At 38.3% G+C, this 19,189-nt stretch overlaps 1 protein-coding gene across 1 annotated transcript in view; it reads left to right on the plus strand.

Annotated features, from left to right (window-relative positions):
- SPTLC2 (serine palmitoyltransferase long chain base subunit 2) overlaps positions 1-19,189 on the plus strand; it is a 127,169-nt gene that overhangs the window by 51,121 nt on the left and 56,859 nt on the right. Inside the window, exons 5-6 of the mRNA XM_004453546.4 lie at positions 5,530-5,654; positions 9,341-9,434. Coding sequence (XP_004453603.2) covers positions 5,530-5,654; positions 9,341-9,434 — 219 coding nt within the window. The remainder of the gene's footprint in view (positions 1-5,529; positions 5,655-9,340; positions 9,435-19,189) is intronic.

Consider the following 19,189-nt stretch of genomic DNA (forward strand, 5'->3'; position numbering starts at 1 on the left):
GCTAGTGGACACAGAAGAACACACAGCAAATGGACACAGAGAGCAGACAATGGGGGAATGGGGGAAGGGGAAAGATTAAAAAAAAGAGTTAAATAAGCTAATTCATGTAAAGCTCTTATAACATAGTAAACATTAAATGGTAATTATTATTACAGATCTATAAAATGTAAAGGATTAATAGCTTTATATAAAAAGATTTATTTTAGTTCAAAGGAAGATTTCAGATTCTTCCATTTTGTTCTAGAGAACTGAGAACCATGGAAGTGATGAGGCAACTTTTGGAATATTTATTACTGTGAATCACCCCAAAACTTAGTGGATTACAATAACAACTCATAATTATTTCTCGTGGTTCTAGGGAATGGTGAGCACATTTAGGTGGTTCTCACCAAGCATCCCATGTATGCCCTCAGTTAGTGGTCGCTTATGTTAGAGTCACACGAAAGTGTCTTCATTCACCTATGTGATACCTAGGCTCGGGTGACTAAAATGCTGGGGGCTGTTTGGGCATCTCTGCCGTGCGGCCTTTCTATTACTAGCTTGGGCTTCTTCATAGCTTGGTGGTCTCAGAGGGTCAGATGTCTTATATGGCAACAGGTTTTCCCCTGAGTAAGTATTCAAAGAGAACTGGCTAAAGCTGTAAGGCTTTTTGTGACCTAGCCTTGCAAGTCCAGAAAATCACCTGTGCCACTTACTATTGGACAAGCAAGTCACTAAGGACAGATTTAAGTGTGGTAGGGATTAGACTCCACCTCTTAGTGGGAGGAATCACTTAATTTACAGACATTTTTAATACACCATAGCAATCTTGCCAGTTCACTAAATTTAAAACAAAATAAGGAAATGAAAAAGTAAAAACAAAATTTTGCAGCTCTTCATATTTCCCAGTTCATTATTTAAATTGAACTTTGGATACCACACATACAAGGTGCAGATCTTCAGTGTTTCTAGTTTCATTTGCTAAATGAAGTTTGTTAGGTAGCTCCTGTGGTCATTGGTATTGTAATTTTTATTCTAAAATCTCCTGGATTTGAGTGTCATTGCCCTGGTCAAAAAAAAAAAAAAAGTACTTCTTAGCATTCAGAATTGCCCTTTAAAGTAGATTCCAACTAAGGTAAACTCTTATGAGAGTTGATATATGTTGGATTTTTTTAGGTTTCTTTTACAAATTTTCATAGAGTCTCTGCCTCATTTTCCTTTCAAAATTGGAAATAGGCTAATGTTTGCTTACTTAAATAACTTAAGGGTCTATTAAATGGTATCTGAGCATAATAGATAGCTATCTGACATGTAATTTTTTTTTCCAAAAGATCAAATAGTAAGTTTTTATTTTCTTTTTTATTTATTTTTATTTTTTATTTCTCTCACCTTTCCCCCCAACCCCCCATTTTCTGCTCTCTGTGTCCATTCGCTGCACATTCTTCTTTGTCTGCTTCGTTGTTGTCAGCGGCACAGCATGGGAATTTGTGTTTCTTTCTGTTGCATCATCTTGTGTGTCAGCTCTCCATGTTTTGCAGCACCATTCCTGGGCAGGCTGCACTTTCTTTCGCACTGGGCGGCTCTCCTTACGGGGTACACTCCTTGCGCGTGGGGCTTACCACACGGGGGACACCCCTGCGTGGCACGGCACTCCTTGCATGCATCAGCACTGCATCTGGGCCAGCTCCACACGGGTCAAGCAGGCCCGGGGTTTGAACCGCAGACCTCCCATGTGGTAGACGGATGCCCTATCCACTGGGCCTAGCGTTCACTTCCCTTTATTTTCTCTTAATTCCTAAACTATATGTATACTTTAAACATGCAGTGTTTTGATCTAAAAAGTCCACGTTTTCAAAAATTTGGACCTAGAATAACTCAGTAAATCAGAAATGGGCTAGCCTTTTGCCATGATCTAATATATGCTTTGTAGTTATGCCATGAAGGTTTTCATTCCTTTGCTCCCTTACACATTTAATGCTGTAGAGGATCCTTGATTGGGTCTTTACCTCTTCTTAAGTTATCTGGTCTGTGAATTCTAGGATGAGTCTTGAAAACCCTATTTTTTAACGTGGTCTGCTGGATACTGTTAGATATTTCCTTAGTATTCCATACTGCCTCCTCCTTCAGTTTGGACCAGTCCTCAGGACTGCTCTATAGCTGCATCCTGGTACTTGATGTTTTCTTTGGGGGGTGGGAGGACATCAACTTGGGAATTTCCTTTCCCTTTTCCTTTCCCTTGTTTTGAATTCCTTATTTCCCATATCCCATCTCTAACCTCTTACTTGATATACTTCCTCATTGTGGTAGTTTATTCTTCAGCAGTTTCCTGGGAATACAGGAGAGATAATTTGTGTGTGTAAATTCTGGATATCTGAAGATGTCTTTGACTAACATTTTGTTTGATTGGTAATTTTGTCACTCCTGAGTTCTAGGTTGAAAATACTGTCCCTCAGAAGTTTGAGGGCATTGCCCCACTATCTTCTCCATTTAGTGTTGTAGTTCACAGGTGTAATTCTGTTCAGATTTTCACTCTTTTGTATGTGATTCCTTCTGTCATCTGAAAGAACTTATTGTTTAAAACAAATTGTATCGGGATTGATTATATTGATTATATTTAAACATCTTTTGTAATTCAAAAAGTATATAAAGGTACACAATTAAAAATTTGCTTCCTATTCAAATTGTCCAGCCACTCAATTCCTCTTATGTATGTGTATATCCTTCTCTAATCTTTGCTGGCAACTCCCTCCCTTTCCCTAGGTAGGAACTTATTCCACTCCCCTCTCTGTCTTAACCAGTTCCAGGCAGTTGAGAGGGTGTTCCAGAGGGTTAGATCATTTTAGTCCCTTGCAAGCTCCCAAGGCAAACAATGGCACGGCCCCCAGGCTTGGAAGGGTTTGTGGGACACAGCAGACCATATTTGTGGGTCAAAAGCTGAGTCAACCTTAGGCTATGTCCCTCACTCTCTTCCCTTTCCCGGGTTGGTGGATCTCTGGGGCCCCCCTTTGTCTGTAGCCACCAGCCTGCAGGTCAGAATTCCAATGAGTCTATAATGTAGGGAGGGTTTCCAGCATTTGCAACTGTGGCTTTTAACTCACCAGTTTGCCCTCATGATTCTTTTTCTTTGTCCCTCTGTCATCTTGGCAGTGTCCAGCCTTCCCCTGGTGTCCTAAACTCTAGAAGATTTTTTTCCAGACCGTTTCTGCCTATCCTCTCTATTTCTGGGAGAGAAGAGAATTCTGTGTCATTCTAGTCTGCTGTCTTCCTGGAAGTTCCCCTCTGGAAGCTTTTTGATCTTTTCTTTATCTGGACTTTGACAAGAAATTTCATTTGTGTCTGGGTTTGTGAATTGTGCTGTGTGTTTGGTGTACCCTTGCAAATTAAAAAATCATGTCCTTTTGTTCTCTGCTACTTTCTCCTTTAAGCATTTTCTTACTTCTCTTTTTCAGAAATTTCTATTAATAAACCCCTAGTGTTTATCCTCTTATTGTTGTCTCTTTCTGCCTTCATTTTCCTTTTGTTTCCCAGATGTTTTCTCAACTTTTATTTTCATACACTAAGATTTTTATTTCTACATCATGTTTTTAATTCCCAAGAGCCCTGTTTTTCATTCTGATTACTTTTTCTTTTAAACACTCCTGTGTTTAATAAATATAGTATTCTCTTATCTCTGTGAGGATATGTTAGGATTTCTTTTTTCTTCGTCTCTTTTTCCATTGAGTTCTACTTTTTCTCTTCCCTCAATTCTGCTTATTCTTAGCTTTCATCTCTTGGAGTAGGTTTCTATAAAGTCTATTGGAAATTCTCTGCGTGTAGATAGGACTGATTGAATGATTGGTTTCAGGGCCTTTTTCTTGCGGAACCCCTTCATGTCATTATTTTTAGTCCCTTTCTCTGGAGGATTTACTTTCTCCAAAAAAGGGTTTTCCAGTGTCCTGCCTAGTCTGTCAGCCTGGTTGCCAGCATTCTGGAGATGGCAGGTGTAAAGATAATCAAAAAACCTTTATAGGGAAGCAGACTTGGCCCAATGGATAAGGCATCCACCTACCAGGACCTCCTGACCCGTGTGATGAGCTGGCCAACACGCAGTGCTGATGGGCACAGGGAGTGCCATGCCACGCAGGGGTGTCCCCCACTTAGGGGAGCCCCACACGTAAGGAGTGCAGCCCTTTACGAGAGCCACCCAGCGCAATAAAAGTGCAGCCTGCCCAGGAATGGCACCGCACACACAGAGTTGATGCAGTAAGATGACACAACAAAAAGAGACACAGATTCCAGGTGCCACTGACAAGAATACAAGCAGACACACACAAGAACACACAGTAAATGGACACAGAGAGCAGGCAACTGGGGGGAAGGGCAGGGAAGGAGAGAGAAATAAATAAAAAATAAATCTTTAAAACAAACAAACAAACCTTTATAGCCATTGCAAGGAATGCTGAATCAATCAGTTCAATTCTAGCTCTTAACTATCCAGAGTTAAGCTAAAACTCTACAGGGTAAGGGTGATCCTCTACAAAATTGACCTTCAGGCAGCAGTTGTAAGTTCAGGGACCCAGGCTACCTGTACTTCCTACCAACTGGCTACGCTACACCCCCCCTCAGATTCAGTAATCCATTAAAACAACTCATAGAACTAACTGAAAGCACTAAAGATGATAGCTTTATTATAGTAAAAGGATACAAATAAGGAGCCAAAAGAAAAGGCACATAAGGCAAGGTCTGGGAGGGTCTCAAATGCAAGCTTCCATGTCGTCTCCATGTAGAATCAGAAAGCATCACTCTCCTGTCACAGGAACAATGTATTCTCTCAGTCTTAGAAGCTAACAGGAGCTTTGAGTTTCCCAAATTTATGTGGGATCACATTATATGGCATGATTAAGTCCATGTGGTTCAACTCCATCTGTAGCCACCCTCCAGAGGTTGGAGAGATGGACTGATTTGACATGGCTCAAAGCTGCAAGGTTGATCTTTCTGGTGTGGTCATTCCACCCTAATACTGCAGGTGTAGTTAGCCCCTCCCTGTTTTTTATTAGCATATGAACTACCAGATAATGGTCCTGGGCCCACCTTGAAGAAAAAAACACATTCCTATCACAAGATATTCTGAAGACTCAGAGGCTGCTTACCCAGGAACTGAAGACAAAGGGATCAGCCAAGTTTTTCATTATACTTGCCCCACAGGAGAGTGAGATAGTAAAGAAGGGAACCCCTGAATTTAAGCCTCTTCAGTGCCTGAGCAGAATATCCTTTCTATCTTTGTTTACCAGGCACAGTGACTGGTCTTCATTATCTACTTAAAGGAACTAAAAGAAATCCTGAGAAAATGGGCCCCCTCATTGCATGCTGGGAGAAAGTGCTAGGATTTATGCAGTATCACTGAATTGATGGATTTCTACTTTTATAATTCTTTTATAATTATAAATTTATAATTAAAATTATAAACATATAAAATATATATATAATGATAATTTTATAATTACTTTTTAAAGTAATTCTTAAATTTGGGATTTGGTGATATTGGTTGACTTCATTAACTTTTTCACATAGGAAACCTGGACAAGCATGAAGAACTGGAAAAGCTTGTGGCAAGATTCTTGGGAGTAGACGCTGCTATGGCATATGGCATGGGATTTGCAACCAATTCAATGAACATTCCCGCTCTTGTCGGCAAAGTAAGACTTAGTCTGTCATTTAAGAAAACTCTCTTGTGTATATCTTCTTTTGTTTTGATAAGTGATCAGAATAAGCCAAAAACTATTCTGAACTTTAGACTAAGCTGAGTTTACTGAAAGATATTTGTCATAAATTTCTAGGCAAGTTTATGTGATGGGAACTTGTATCAGTTGTAATTTTCTTGCTAGAACTCATGATTGTTTCTTCTTCTGTTAGATGACTCTTTACCATTTTCATTTCATACATATTTTTGAAAGAACTCTGGTAAGTGACTTGTAGAAAGCTAAAATTATGGAAAAAAAGAAGGATTAATGATTAATCATTAAGGTTGTTTCTCCTAAGTAAAAAAATATGAAACTACATAGGCACCTTAATACCTGTTCTTGCTTAATGTATGTTCCTCAGAGATATGTAGGCAAGTAATATATATGTTTTATTTTCTGTGGATAGAGCTTGTGAGGGGGGAGTAGAAGAGGGAGAAAATAAGAGACTTTGAAATGTTTTTTAGCAAGTTGGATAAAATCAGTTTAAAAGGGACCTCAAGATGATTTATTATCATTTTAATATTGGAGCATGCAGCTAGAAATTGAACTAGCATGGTATATTTAAAAAGTAGTGCATTAATGAACCAGGAAACTTCAGTTTTTGATTGGTTGGAAGGTTAGTCCTACAGTCAAACTTAGCTGTGTGACTGTGGGCATGTCACATAAACTTTGAGCCTCATAGTGTCCTTATTTGTAAAATGAGGTAGTTGGATGAACCATATTAAAGTTCTTTTCAGCCATAGAAATATATGGTTCTGCAGGGAACAGATAGGACAAATGGGGAGTGGGGGGAGGGCAAGATAGGAGATTTAAACCTACCTATATTGTTAGCACATTAAATATAAAATGGACTATATACTCCAACCAGAAGGCAAATATTGTCAAATAGGATTAAAAAAATAAAAAACTTGCTATAAGAACTCTACTTTAACTATAAAAACACAGGTTAAAAGTAAAAAGGATGGAAAAAGATACATTAAGGACACACTAATCAAAAGCAAGCTGGAGACCTATATTTTAATTATTAACTCCATGAGTTCACACAATATATTTAGTTCATGACAGCACAGTCATACAGATTTTGTCCTTTTGTGTCTGGCTTGCTTCACTCAACATAATGACCTCCAGGTTCATCCATGTTGTCATATGCTTCATTTCTTCTTACTGCTGCATAATATTCCATCATGTGTATACTCCACAGTTTGTTTATCCTTTCATCAGTTGATGGACCCCTGGGTTGTTTCCATCTTTTGGCAGTTGTGAATAATGCCACACGAGCATTAGTGTGCAGGTGTCTGTTCATGTCATGCTCTCATTTCTTCTGGGTATATACGTAGTAATGGTATTACTAGGTTGCATGGCAAGTCTGTACTCAACTTCCTTATGAACTGCCAAACAGTCCTCTACAGTTCCTGTACCATTCTACGTTCTTGCCAACAGTAAGTTAGCATTCCTATCTCTCCACATTCATTCCAGTGTGGACTGAGAATGGGAGCTGTTGCTTAATGTATGTAGCATTATTAATAGGGTAAATTGTAAATGCATGGAAATGAATAGAGTTGATATTAACACATTATAGTGAGTGGAACACTGCTGATTTATAAATGAGATTGTGGCTGAAAGGAGTAGTTAGTGAACATAAATGTCAGTTGAAATAAAACTAGAGAATAATCTAGTGATTTTGGTGGTGGATGAAGATTGTGGTTAATAATATAAATGTAAGAATGCTCTTGTTTTACAAAGTACTAAGAATATGGTGATAGGAAAATGACAACTAATGTAACTTATGGATCATAGTTAGCAGTAATAATGTAATTTTTGCAGCAATGGCAACAAGATATTATCAATTCTAAGGGGCAACAATATGGGGGATACAAGAGGGTATGGGATTTTTCCTTTTGGAGAAATGAAAACCTTTTAAAATTGAGGTGATGACAGCACAAGTCTGTAATGAAAACGAGAGCCATTGAGTATACTTTTTGGGGGTGGCGGGTTAGTACCGGGCCAGGCAATGAACCTGGGACATAATATATGGGAAGCTGGCACTCAACCACTGAGCCACATTGGCTCCACTGAGTTGGTTTTTTTGTTTGTTTGCTTCTTGTTTTTTGTTTTGTTTTATTTTTAGGAGGCACTGGGAATTGAACCTGGCCCCTCCCATGTGGGAAGTAGGCATTCAACCTCTTGAGCCACATATTCTCCCCATGTGGATTTTACATGGGACTGTATAACACACGCAGTCCAGTGGTGGATGATGAACTGTGGTTAACAGCATAAATATGAGAACAGTCTCTCATGAATGCTAACAAATATATAATAATAGTATAGAGTGTTACTAATTGGATGGATTGAGGGAAAATATACCAAAATGTAAGGTATGGGCTAAAGTAGTAATATTTTGACCATGGTCTTTCATAGTTTATAATAAATGTTTCACAACAATGCAAGGAATTGGTGGTGGGGATATGTTTTGATGCATGTTTATTTTGTAAATTCACAAATTTTATTAAACACTTACTTATGTAAGTTCATGTATGAATGATAACTTCAGTTTAAAAAGTTTTCTAAAAATCTGATATCCTTAAGAAAAGGGAGTTCAATTTATTTCAGAAATGTCTTCATCTCACAAGTGGAAAGTTACGTGCTCTGGCTATAACTGGCTAACAGTGGCTGATTTCTTCAGATTTTGTGCAAGTTTGTCACAATAAGCCAATAGATATCATTTCACCAAGGTCAGAGTTTTTGAGCATCACCTTCACCTACATCCTTATTGGAATTAATCCTGTTTTATTGGGTGGTTAAGGAAAATAGCAGATGTTAGTATAGATGAAGCTATTCTTTACTTTTCTTTAGCAAAAGGTTGGGTGAAAGCTAGCCAGTCCTGAACTACTTTTGATGTGCCCATCAATAAAATTCCTTATATTATCCAGTCATAGTGACAGTGAGTCTTACTACAGAGGTAGACTTTTTTTGTTTTTGTTTTGTTTTGACAGAGAACTACTTCTGATTTCAGATCTTGTAGGTTGAAGGGCCCTTTGAGAAGTGAAAGAAAAAGAACTGGAGAAGAAATAAAAACCAAGTGCTTCAGTCTTTTCTTAATGACTTAGCAGAAACCTATTTTTACATGTTGGAGTAAAGATGTTCAAGATTTTTAACAAGTGATTTGGGAAAATGACTTTTAATAACAAGTAGAATCATAGCTAGACTCCACATATGGCTAGTGATGAGAGGAAGAATGCATGATATCCTCAGGCACTATCTGCCTGCCATCTCCCTGAACACTTACTCCCACAAATAAAATAGTATATAATTCCAGAACTCATGGGAGTTCCTCTAAGAAACAAAAAACCCTTGTAAAGACTACTTGATTTATCAGATTTTAGATATAAATAAAAACCTGTTGCTATATAGGTCAATATTTAAGTCAATCAGCACCTGGAGAAGTGAATTGAAATACTAGAATTTTCCTTCTATTTTTAAATTATTTCATTACCCAAAAAAAATCATGTAGACTTTTTTTAAAAATGGTTTTGCAGTTGTGCAAGATTTCCTTAATAAGGTGTAATTATTTGTGATTTTGGCATTCTGAAATTTGTGTAACTGAACCTGATTCTTACCTTATTGTGGTTCTGGTTTTGCAGGGTTGTCTGATTCTGAGTGATGAACTGAACCATGCATCATTAGTTCTAGGAGCAAGACTGTCGGGAGCAACCATTCGAATCTTCAAACACAACAGTGAGTTTTTCATGGAATTCACTGCCAGCCTTAGCAATTAATATTCTTTGGGTCAATGGAAAATACAAATGAAGCACTTTTAAAATATCCTTCTGGTCCAATCTCTTAATAGTCATTCTCTTTCCTATGGGAATAAAAGTAGAGGGTGAGGAAATCTTTTGGCACAAAATAAAATCTTTTCTTTTATTTGACTTTCAAGTTTTTCATCCTTTTTCCTTGTTTACAAGCCACTTGTTTACTATTCATTTACTAAATACCTATGATGTGTCTTGGCATAACACTAGGAATATGACAATGAATAAAGAGGGTCTCTGATCTCAAGGATTTCTGATAGATAAATGAAGTACGTTACAGATAAACCAATAGTTATAATACTGAATGGACAGATACTGAAATATAGATATGAACAGATGCCATATGGGCACAGAGAAAAATGGAATTAAGACAAATCTTTTTCTTCCTAAATGGAAATGTTTTTGTACATTATTAATTATTTACATTAAAATGCCTAAATTTGCAGTTAAAAATACTTACATGTAGGGAGAAGAGATTACCAACCAGTATGTTTAATGTTTTCTTTTTGCCAAACTGTGTATGTAGTATAGACAACATCTAGAAGAATATCCATCAATATATTAGGTTTGTACTTCTTGATGGAAAAATCTTTTCCTCCTTTTGTCTTTATCTTGTCTAAAATGTTTTACAGTGAGAAAAGCATGTACAGTATTTTGTTTAATGTGAATAGAATCTTATTTAAAAATTGCTGTGTAATGTGCTAAGCATTTTCTTTTCATATTAAATCATGGATATCATTTGTCAGTAAACATAAATACCTTATCCTTTAATGCCTGTGTGGCAGTCAATGTCTGGATGTGCCATAATTTAATCAACCCTTCAGTTTGGGCATGGAGGTTTCTAAAATTTTCTATTAGAAACAGTATGATACACATTTACACAGTGGTCTGATTAGTGCCTTAGGATAAATTCCTAGTAATTTCAAGATCCCTACTTAAAGGATATAAAATTTTTATACTTTTCCTAACTGTCTCCAAGCATCGTACACATTTTCACTCTCACCAATATAACAGTGATTGTTTCTGTTCACCAACCAATAGAGGGCATTATGAGTCATTTTAAATCTTTCCTAATCTAATAAGTAAAACAGTATTCATTATAATCAAAATTATGTTGGAGAGCAGATGTAGCTCTAGTGGTTGAGTGCCTGCTTCCCATGGTACAAAGTCCTGAGTTTGATCCCTGTTTCCTCCTTAAAAAAAACTTGTTAATTTTATTTCTTTGATTACTAGGCAAAGAGCAACTTTTTATATAGTTTTGCATTTGTATTTCTCTGTATATTTGCCATTTTCAAACTCTCTTTTTTACTAAGTCCTTTATATTAATTATCCTTTGTCATTTATGTTGCAACATTTTTTACCTTATTTTATTTTTAGCTTTGTTTTTTGTGCCTTCCTGTGCAGACACACTAAAACTTTTAAGTCAAGACACTTGATCTTACAGCTTTTGAGTTTGGGATAATGCCTTCCCTTTTTTTTTTCTTTTTAAAGATTTATTTATTTATTTCTCTCCCTTCCCTCCCCCACCCCGGTTGTCTGTTCTCTGTGTGTATTAACTGCGTCGTCTTCTTTGTCTGCTTTTGTTGTTGTCAGCGGCACGGGAATCTGTGTTTCTTTTTGTTGCATCACTTTGTTGTGTCAGCTCTCCGTGTGGATGGCACCATTCTTAGGCAGGCTGCACTTTCTTTCGCGCTGGGTGGCTCTCCTTACGGGGTGCACTCCTTGTGCGTGGGGCTCCCCTATGTGGGGGACACCCCTGCGTGGCACAGCACTCCTCACGCATCAGCACTGCGCATGGGCCAGCTCCACACAGGTCAAGGAAGCCCGGGATTTGAACTGTGGACCTCCCATGTGATAGATGGATGCCCTAACCACTGGGCCAAGTCTGCTTCCCTATTCCTTCCCATTTTAAGATCATAAAGTTATACCCAAATATAATCTTTTAGTTTTTTATGGTATGTATTTTTTTACTTAAATCTTTAATTGACATGAAATTTCAGGGGCTTCATATTTTCTTAAGTGGATAATAAGTCAAGCATTCCACTATAGATATTTTTCTTTGTCTAAACTTTTGAGTCATTGTGTTACGCCCTTCTTCCTTCCTATAGATAAACATTTTGAAAACTAAAACAGTTTGTACATTTTTACTTGTCTCCTGCTGACTGTCATGCAGGTGCTCTCTGCAGCAGTCCTGTAGTCTTCAGATCAGGACATACTTCTCTGGGGAACATCTACCATCTCTTGGTTAGGTAGAACACAGAATGTCTTGTTAGGAGTAACTTAAGGTACAAGCATAATCTCAACCTTTAGTAATTCCTTTTTGTGTTTGTGCTATGTGTTTTTATTACTGTACTCTCTTTTCTATCAAAGCCCTTTTATGAAAAGAGGAGAATCATATAATTTTGTCACCTCTTCGTCCTGTGATGAGCAGTAGAGAACACAAAATCAGACTTTGTGATAGGGTGTCTCACACTCCTGTTTAATATACCCCAGACTAATGTTGCATAGATTTTTGGTTCTGCTTACAGTTTTTCTTTCTTTTCTTTTTTTTTTTTAACTTTATTTTGTACATTTAATCATTGAAAATATGAACAATTAAAAACTAAAAAGAAAACAAGTTGAATAAAAACATATATTTCTCAATTAAATGTACTGGATACCTGTAAATTTTTTTTTGAATCATGCAATATGTTACACAATATATTTGGTTCATAGTAATGCAGTCATATAGTATTTGTCCTTTTTTTTTAAAGATTAATTTATTTTAATTTTTTTAGTTTATTTCTCTCCCCATCCCCACTCCCCCTTCCTCTAGTTGTCTACTGTCTGTGTCCATTTGCTGTGTGTTCTTCTGTGTCCGCTTGTATTCTTGTCAGCGGCACTGGGACTCTGTGTCTCTTTTTCTTGCGTCATCTTGCTGCATTAGCTCTCCAAGTGTGCGGCGCCACTCCTGGGCAGGTTGCACTTTTTTCGTCCTGGGCGGGCGGCTCTTCTTACGGGGCACATGCCTTTCGCATGGGGCTCCCCTCCGTGGGGGACACCCCTGTGTGGCACGGCACTCCTTGTGCGCATCAGCACTGCGCATGGGCCTGCTCAGCACACAGGTCAGGAGGCCCTGGGTTTGAACCCTGGACCTCCCATGTGATAGGTGAACGCTCTATCTTTTGAGCCAAATCCGCTTCCCAGTATTTGTCCTTTTCTGTCTGGCTTGCTTCACTCAACATAATGTCCTCCAGGTTCATCCATGTTGTCATATACTTTACAATTTCATTCTTAGAGCTGCATAATATTTCATCATGTGAATAGACCACAGTTTGTTTATCCATTCATCTGTTGATGGACACTGGGTTGTTTCCAACTTTTGGCAATCGTGAATAATGTTGCTATAAACATCAGTGTGCAGGTGTCTGTTCATATTTCTACTCTCAGTTCTTCTGGGAATATACCCAGCAATGGTATTGCAGGGTCACGTGGCAACTCTATATTCAACTTCTTTAAGAACTACCAAACAGTCCTCCACAGTGGCTGTAACATTCTGCATTCCCAACCATGCATGTGTTCTTATCGCTCCACATCTTCTCCAACACTTATAGTTCTGTCTTTTTAATAGTGCCGTTCTGATAGGTGTGAAATGATATCTCATTGTAGTTTTGATTTGCATTTCCCTAATTAGTGATGTTGAGCATTTCTTCATGTATTTTTTTGCCATTTGTATTTCTTCTTTGGACAAATGTCTATTCAAGTCTTTTGCCCATTTTTTAATTGTGTCATTTGTCTTTTTATTGTTGAGCTGTTAACATCGTTTTAAATATCCTGGATATTAGACCCTTATCGGACATGTGATTTCCAAATATTTTCTCCCATTGAGTTGGCTGCCTTTTCACCCTTTTGACAAAGTCCTGTGAGGTGCAAAGTTTTTGAGAAGGTCCCATTTATCTTTGTTTTCGTTTGTTGCACATCCGATTGTCCAAGAAACCACCACCTACTACAAGATCTTGGAGATGTTTTCCTACATTTTATTCTAGTAGTTTTATGGCCCTGGCTTTTATATTTAGGTCTTTGATCCATTTTGAGTTAATTCTTGTATAGGGAGTGAGATAGTGGTCTTCTTTCATTCTTTTGGTTATAGATATCCAGGTTTCCCAGCACCATTTGTTGAAGAGACTGTTTTGTCCCATTAACATAAACTTGGTAGGTTTGTCAAAAACCACTTCGCTGTATAGGTGTGAGTTTATTTCTGAGTTCTTAATTCTGTTCCACTCATCAATGTGTTTGTCTTTATGCTAGTACCATGCTGTTTTGACCACTGTAGCTTTGTTATGTTTCAAGGTCAAGCAGTGAAATTCCTTCCATCTCACTCTTCTTTTTTAGAATGCTTTTGGCTATTGGGGTGCACTTTCCCTTTGACATGAATTTGGTAATTGCCTTTTCTTTCTACTTCTGTAAAGTAAGCTCTGTTGAGATTTTGATTGGTATTGCATTGAATCTATAAATCAGATTGGGTAAGATTGACATCATCATGATATTTATTCTTCCAATCCATTAACATTGAATGTCTTTCCATTTGTTTAGGTCTTTTTAAATTTCTTTTAGCATTGTTTTGTAGTTTTCTGCATATAAGTCCTGTACTTCTTTGGTTAAATTAATTCCTTGGTATTTGCATCTTTTTGTTGCTATTGAAAGTGGAATTTTTCCCCTGCTTTCCTCCTCAGATTGTTGAGTATTAGTGTACAAAAACAATACTGACTTTTGTGTGTTGATCTTGTATCCTGCCTCTTTGCTGAACTCATTTATTTGCTCAAGTAGCTTTGTCATGGATACTTCAGAATTTTCTAAGTACAGGATCATGTCATCTGCAAACAATGAGAGCTTTACTTCCTGTTTTCCTATTTGGAAAAATTTTTTTTTTTCTTGTCTAATTGCCCTAGCTAGAACTTCTAGTACAATATTGAAAAACATTGGTGACATTGGGCATCTTTGTCTCGTTCCCAATCTTAGAGGGAAAGCTTTCAGCCTTTCCCCATTGAGTATGATGTTGGCTGTGGGTTTTTCATATATGCCTTTTATCATATTGAGGATTTTCCTTCTATTCCTATCTTTAGAACTTTTTTTATAAGAAAAGGATGCTGGATTTTGTTGAATGCTTTGCTGTGTCATTTGAGATGATCATGTGTTCTTTTCCCTTCAGTCTGTTAATGTGATATAGTACATTCATTGATTTTCTTTGTTGAACCAACCTTGGATACCAGGAATAAATCCCACTTGGTCGTGATGTATAAGTCTTTTGATATGCTCTTGGATTTGATTTGCAAGTATTTTGTTGAGAATTTTTACAAATGTGTTCATTAGAGAGATTAGTCTGTAATTTTCTATTCTTGTAATATCTTTATCTGACTTTGGTATTAGGGTAATGTTGCTTCATAAAATGTGTTGGGTAATTTCTCCTCCTCTTCAATTTTTTGGAAGAGTTTAAACAAGATTGGTATTAATTCTTTTTGAAATGCTTGGTAGAATTTACCTGTGAAGCCATCTGGTCTTGGACTTTTCTTTGCTGGGAGATTATTGATGATGGATTCAGTTTCCTTAAATGTGATTGATTTGTTAAGTTCTTGTATTTCTTGTAGCATCAGTGTAGGTTGTTTGAATTTCTAGGAATTTTCCCATTTCATCTAGGTTGTCAGTTTGTTGGCAGAGTTTCTCTTAATATCCTCTTATGATTCTTTATATTTCTGTAGTGTTGGTTGTAACTTCTCCCCTTTCATTTCTGATTGTATTTATAGGTCTAACTCATTTATCATATTGTTTAAGTTCTCTGTTTCCCTGTTGATCTTGTGTCTAATTGTTCTGTCTAATGACTTAAGTGGGTTATTGAAGTCTCCAACGATTATTGTAGAGATGTCTGTTTCTCCATTCAGTTTTTCCAGAGTTTGTCTCATGTATTCTGGAGCAGCCTGGTTAGATGCATAGATATTTATGACTGTTACATCTTCCTGGTGGATTGTCCCTTTTATTAATATATAAGGACCTTCTCTGTCTCGTAAAATTTTTTTCCATTTCAAGTCTGTTTTGTCTATTATTAGTATCGCTTCCCCTGCTCTTTTCTCGTTACTATTTGCGTCGAGTATGTTTTTCCAACCTTTCACTTTCTGCCAGTTTGCATCCCTTGGTCTAAGGTGAGTTTCTTGTAAGCAGCATATAGATGGTTCATTTATTTTTATCCATTCTGTCAGCCTGCTTTTGATTGGAGAGTTTAATCCATTCACATTCAATGATATTATTATAAATGCACTATTTACTTCCTCCATTTTATTCTTTGTTTTTTATATGTCATATCTTATTTTTATCTGTCTTTTTACTCTTTTGGTTTTCCTTTCTGCTATTCTTTCTTCTATATACTCTCCTCCAAGCCTATCTCTGTCTTTTTCTTTCAGGCTTAAAGCCTTCCTTTAATTTCCTGCAAAGGTGAATTCTTTTTTGCAAACTCTCTTAGTTTCTGTTAGTTTGTGAATATTTTACACTCACCTTCATTTTTGAAGGAAAGTTTTGCTGGATAAAGAATTCTTGGCTGGCATTTTTCTTATTCAGTATCCTAATTGTATCATATGTCATCTTGCCTCCATGGCTTCTGAAGAGAAATCCATGCCAAGTCTTACTGGGAGTACCTTATATGTGATAGTTTACTTCTCCCTTGTTGCTCTAGGAATTTTCTCTTTATCTTTGACATTTGACATTCTGAGTAGTATGTTTCTTGGAGTAGGTCATTTGGATTTATTCTGATTGGGATGCGGTGTGCTTCTTGGACTTGTAAGTTTATTTCTTTCGTGAGAGTTGGGAAACTTTTAGCTGTGATTTCCTCAGATACTCTTTCTGCCCCTTTTCCATTCTCTTCTCCTTCTGGAACTCCCATGACACATATGTTGTTGTGTTTTATGTTGTCATTCTACTCTCTGAACCCCTACTCAATCTTTTCCATTCTTTTCTCTCTCTTTTCTTTTCTCTCTTCAATTTTAGGTATTCTTTGTCTTCGGTATCACTTATTTTTTCTTCTATCATTTGTGTCTGCTGTTGTATGCCTCAAATGTGTTTTTGATCTCACCTGTGGTGTCTTTCTTTCCTATGACCTCTGTTACTTTTCTGTTCAGGATTTCAAATTCTTTGTGCCCACCCTATGTCTTCTTGATGTCATTTCTTTCTTTGACTATATTGTCTTTCAACTCTTTAATTTGATTTTGGAAATTTATACATCTCACTAATTAGTTCTCTCATTTTCTGCATCTCTTCTGGGGCTTTGATATATTTCTTTTCTTGGGCTGTGTCTTCTATTTTTCTGGTATGGCTCATAATTTCTTGTTGATACCTAGGCATTTGATTCAGATGTAGTTTTCTCTTTTGTAGGGATTTAGTGGCAGGAGGCAGTGTGTTACCACTGCTCTTTTTATAAATTTACTTCTCTCCCCTCCCCCCCCCCATTGTCTGCTTTCTGTGTCCATTCTCTGTGTGTTCTTTTTTTTTTTTTTAAGATTTATTTCTTTAATTCCGCCCCCCCCCCCGGTTGTCTGTTTTCTGTGTCTATTTGCTGCGTCTTGTTTCTTTGTCCGCTTCTGTTGTCGTCAGCGGCACGGGAAGTGTGGGCGGCGCCATTCCAGGCAGGCTGCACTTTCTTTCGTGCTGGGTGGCTCTCCTTACAGGGCACACTCCTTGGGTGTGGGGCTCCCTTTTGCGGGGGACACCCCTGCGTGGCTCAGCACTCCTTGCGTGCATCAGCACTGCGCATGGGCCAGATCCACACGGGTCAAGGAGGCCCGGGGTTTGAACCGGGGACCTCCCATGTGGTAGACAGACGCCCTAACCACTGGGCCAAGTCCGTTTCCCTTGCTGTGTGTTATTCTGCATCTGCCTGGATTCTTGTCAGTGGCACCAGGAATCTGTGTCTCTTTTTGTTGTGTCCTCTTGCTGCATCAGCTCTCTGTATGTATGGCACCACTCCCAGGCAGGCTGTGTTTTTTTGTGCAGGGCACCTCTTCATATGGGGCGCAGTCCTTGCACATGGGGCTCCCCTATGCAGGGGACACCTCTGCGTGGCATGGGACTCCTTGTGCACATCAGCACTGCACGTGGGCCAGCTCACCACACAGACCAGGAGGCCCTGAGTTTGAACCCTAGACCTCCCATGTGGTAGGTGGAAGCTGTAGCAGTTGAGCCAAATCCACTTCCCTACTACCACTCTTTGATTCTTGTTAGGATTGCCCTGCTGATTGCTCAAAACTGGGTAATGGACCCAGTAATTGGTTGTACAGTCACTTCCTAGGTTATCGAGGCCAGGAAAAGCCTCTTCTACTTATTTTTTATTTTCTTATTTGCACTTCCTGGGTCTGTCAGCAGAGGGAGGTCTTTGGCAGCTCTCAGTTCAATGCCTGGTCGGAGTGTATGCGTTGTGCAACACAGACCAGATCAGTGTGATAGAGCTTCCTGTTTGGAACTTCCTCTGAGACAGTTCTCCAGCCTTCTCTGGCAGCCCCCTCCCTTTTCTCTGATTGAAAATATTTCCACTCACCTCTGAGTCCTCAACGTTCAGTCCCTCTTATTAGAGGAGGATATTGGAGGGGTTGTATGTCTTTAGCCCCTTGCCAGCTCCAAAACAATGGTGTAACCCCACCTGACCTGTAAGGGCTCCTGGAACACAACAGACCAAATTTGTGGTCAGAAGCTGAGTCAGCCTTAGGCTGTGTCCACCTCTCACCCCTTTCCTGAGGTAGTAGATCCCTGGAACCCCCTTTGTCTGTAGTCCCCAGCCCAGAAGCCTGAGTTTTCCAAAGTATCTTTAGTATGGGGGATGGTGCCGGCAGCAGCAGACACTGGTTTTCCTCCTTTGTCCCTCTTTCCTCTGGGCTGTGTCCAGCCTTCACCTGGTGTCCCTAAACCCTAGAAGATCTTTTTCTAGGCTGCTTCAGCCTGTCCTCTAGCTATTTTTCTGGAGGAGAAGAGAGTCCCATGTCTTTCTAGTCCACCATCTTCCCAGAAGTCCTCAGTTTTTCTCAAGGACTTTGTTTCAGGGCAAATATTTTAAGTGTAATGTCTATAGTAGTGGTAACAATGGTCTTCAAAGCACTTATCTTTAAAAATAATGTTCCTCATTAGTGGTGACATTAATGACTTTAAGTACCAACAGAGCCACAAGAACTTGGGACAGTCCCAACTGATCACCAAGCTTGCATAACATATAGACTGGTTCATGCCCCAGACTGATGAATTTTTAACTCACTACCCAGATAAAGCTACTTAAGGCACATTTGTTCACCCATTCTAGTTGAAAAACAATGGAGCATACACTTAGAAGTTTTCCCCTCATGTATGCTTTTTAGGAGGTAAGATGTATTTGTGATGGTTTCTACACACTTCGGCTCAGTTCTCTTTATACTTATTTCTGAATGACTCAGCAGGATTACAGATACAGTTTGAGTCTATGAACACCAAAAAGAAGCAAATTGAAACGCAAGATTATTTAATGTGAAACACTGGTCATTTCATAAGTATGCTAACCATCTGAATCAGCTATGCCACAGTCATTTAGTTAAGTTTTTGTGGTTTTCAGCATTTGTTACATTTTAGATGAGATTTCTATTTAAGGTGGCAGTAACTCACCCCATTTTGCCCTATTTCTGCCCAACTCTAATGATGTTA

The sequence above is a fragment of the Dasypus novemcinctus genome, chromosome 3 (assembly GCF_030445035.2).
Source record: "Dasypus novemcinctus isolate mDasNov1 chromosome 3, mDasNov1.1.hap2, whole genome shotgun sequence".
NCBI lineage: Eukaryota > Metazoa > Chordata > Mammalia > Cingulata > Dasypodidae > Dasypus > Dasypus novemcinctus.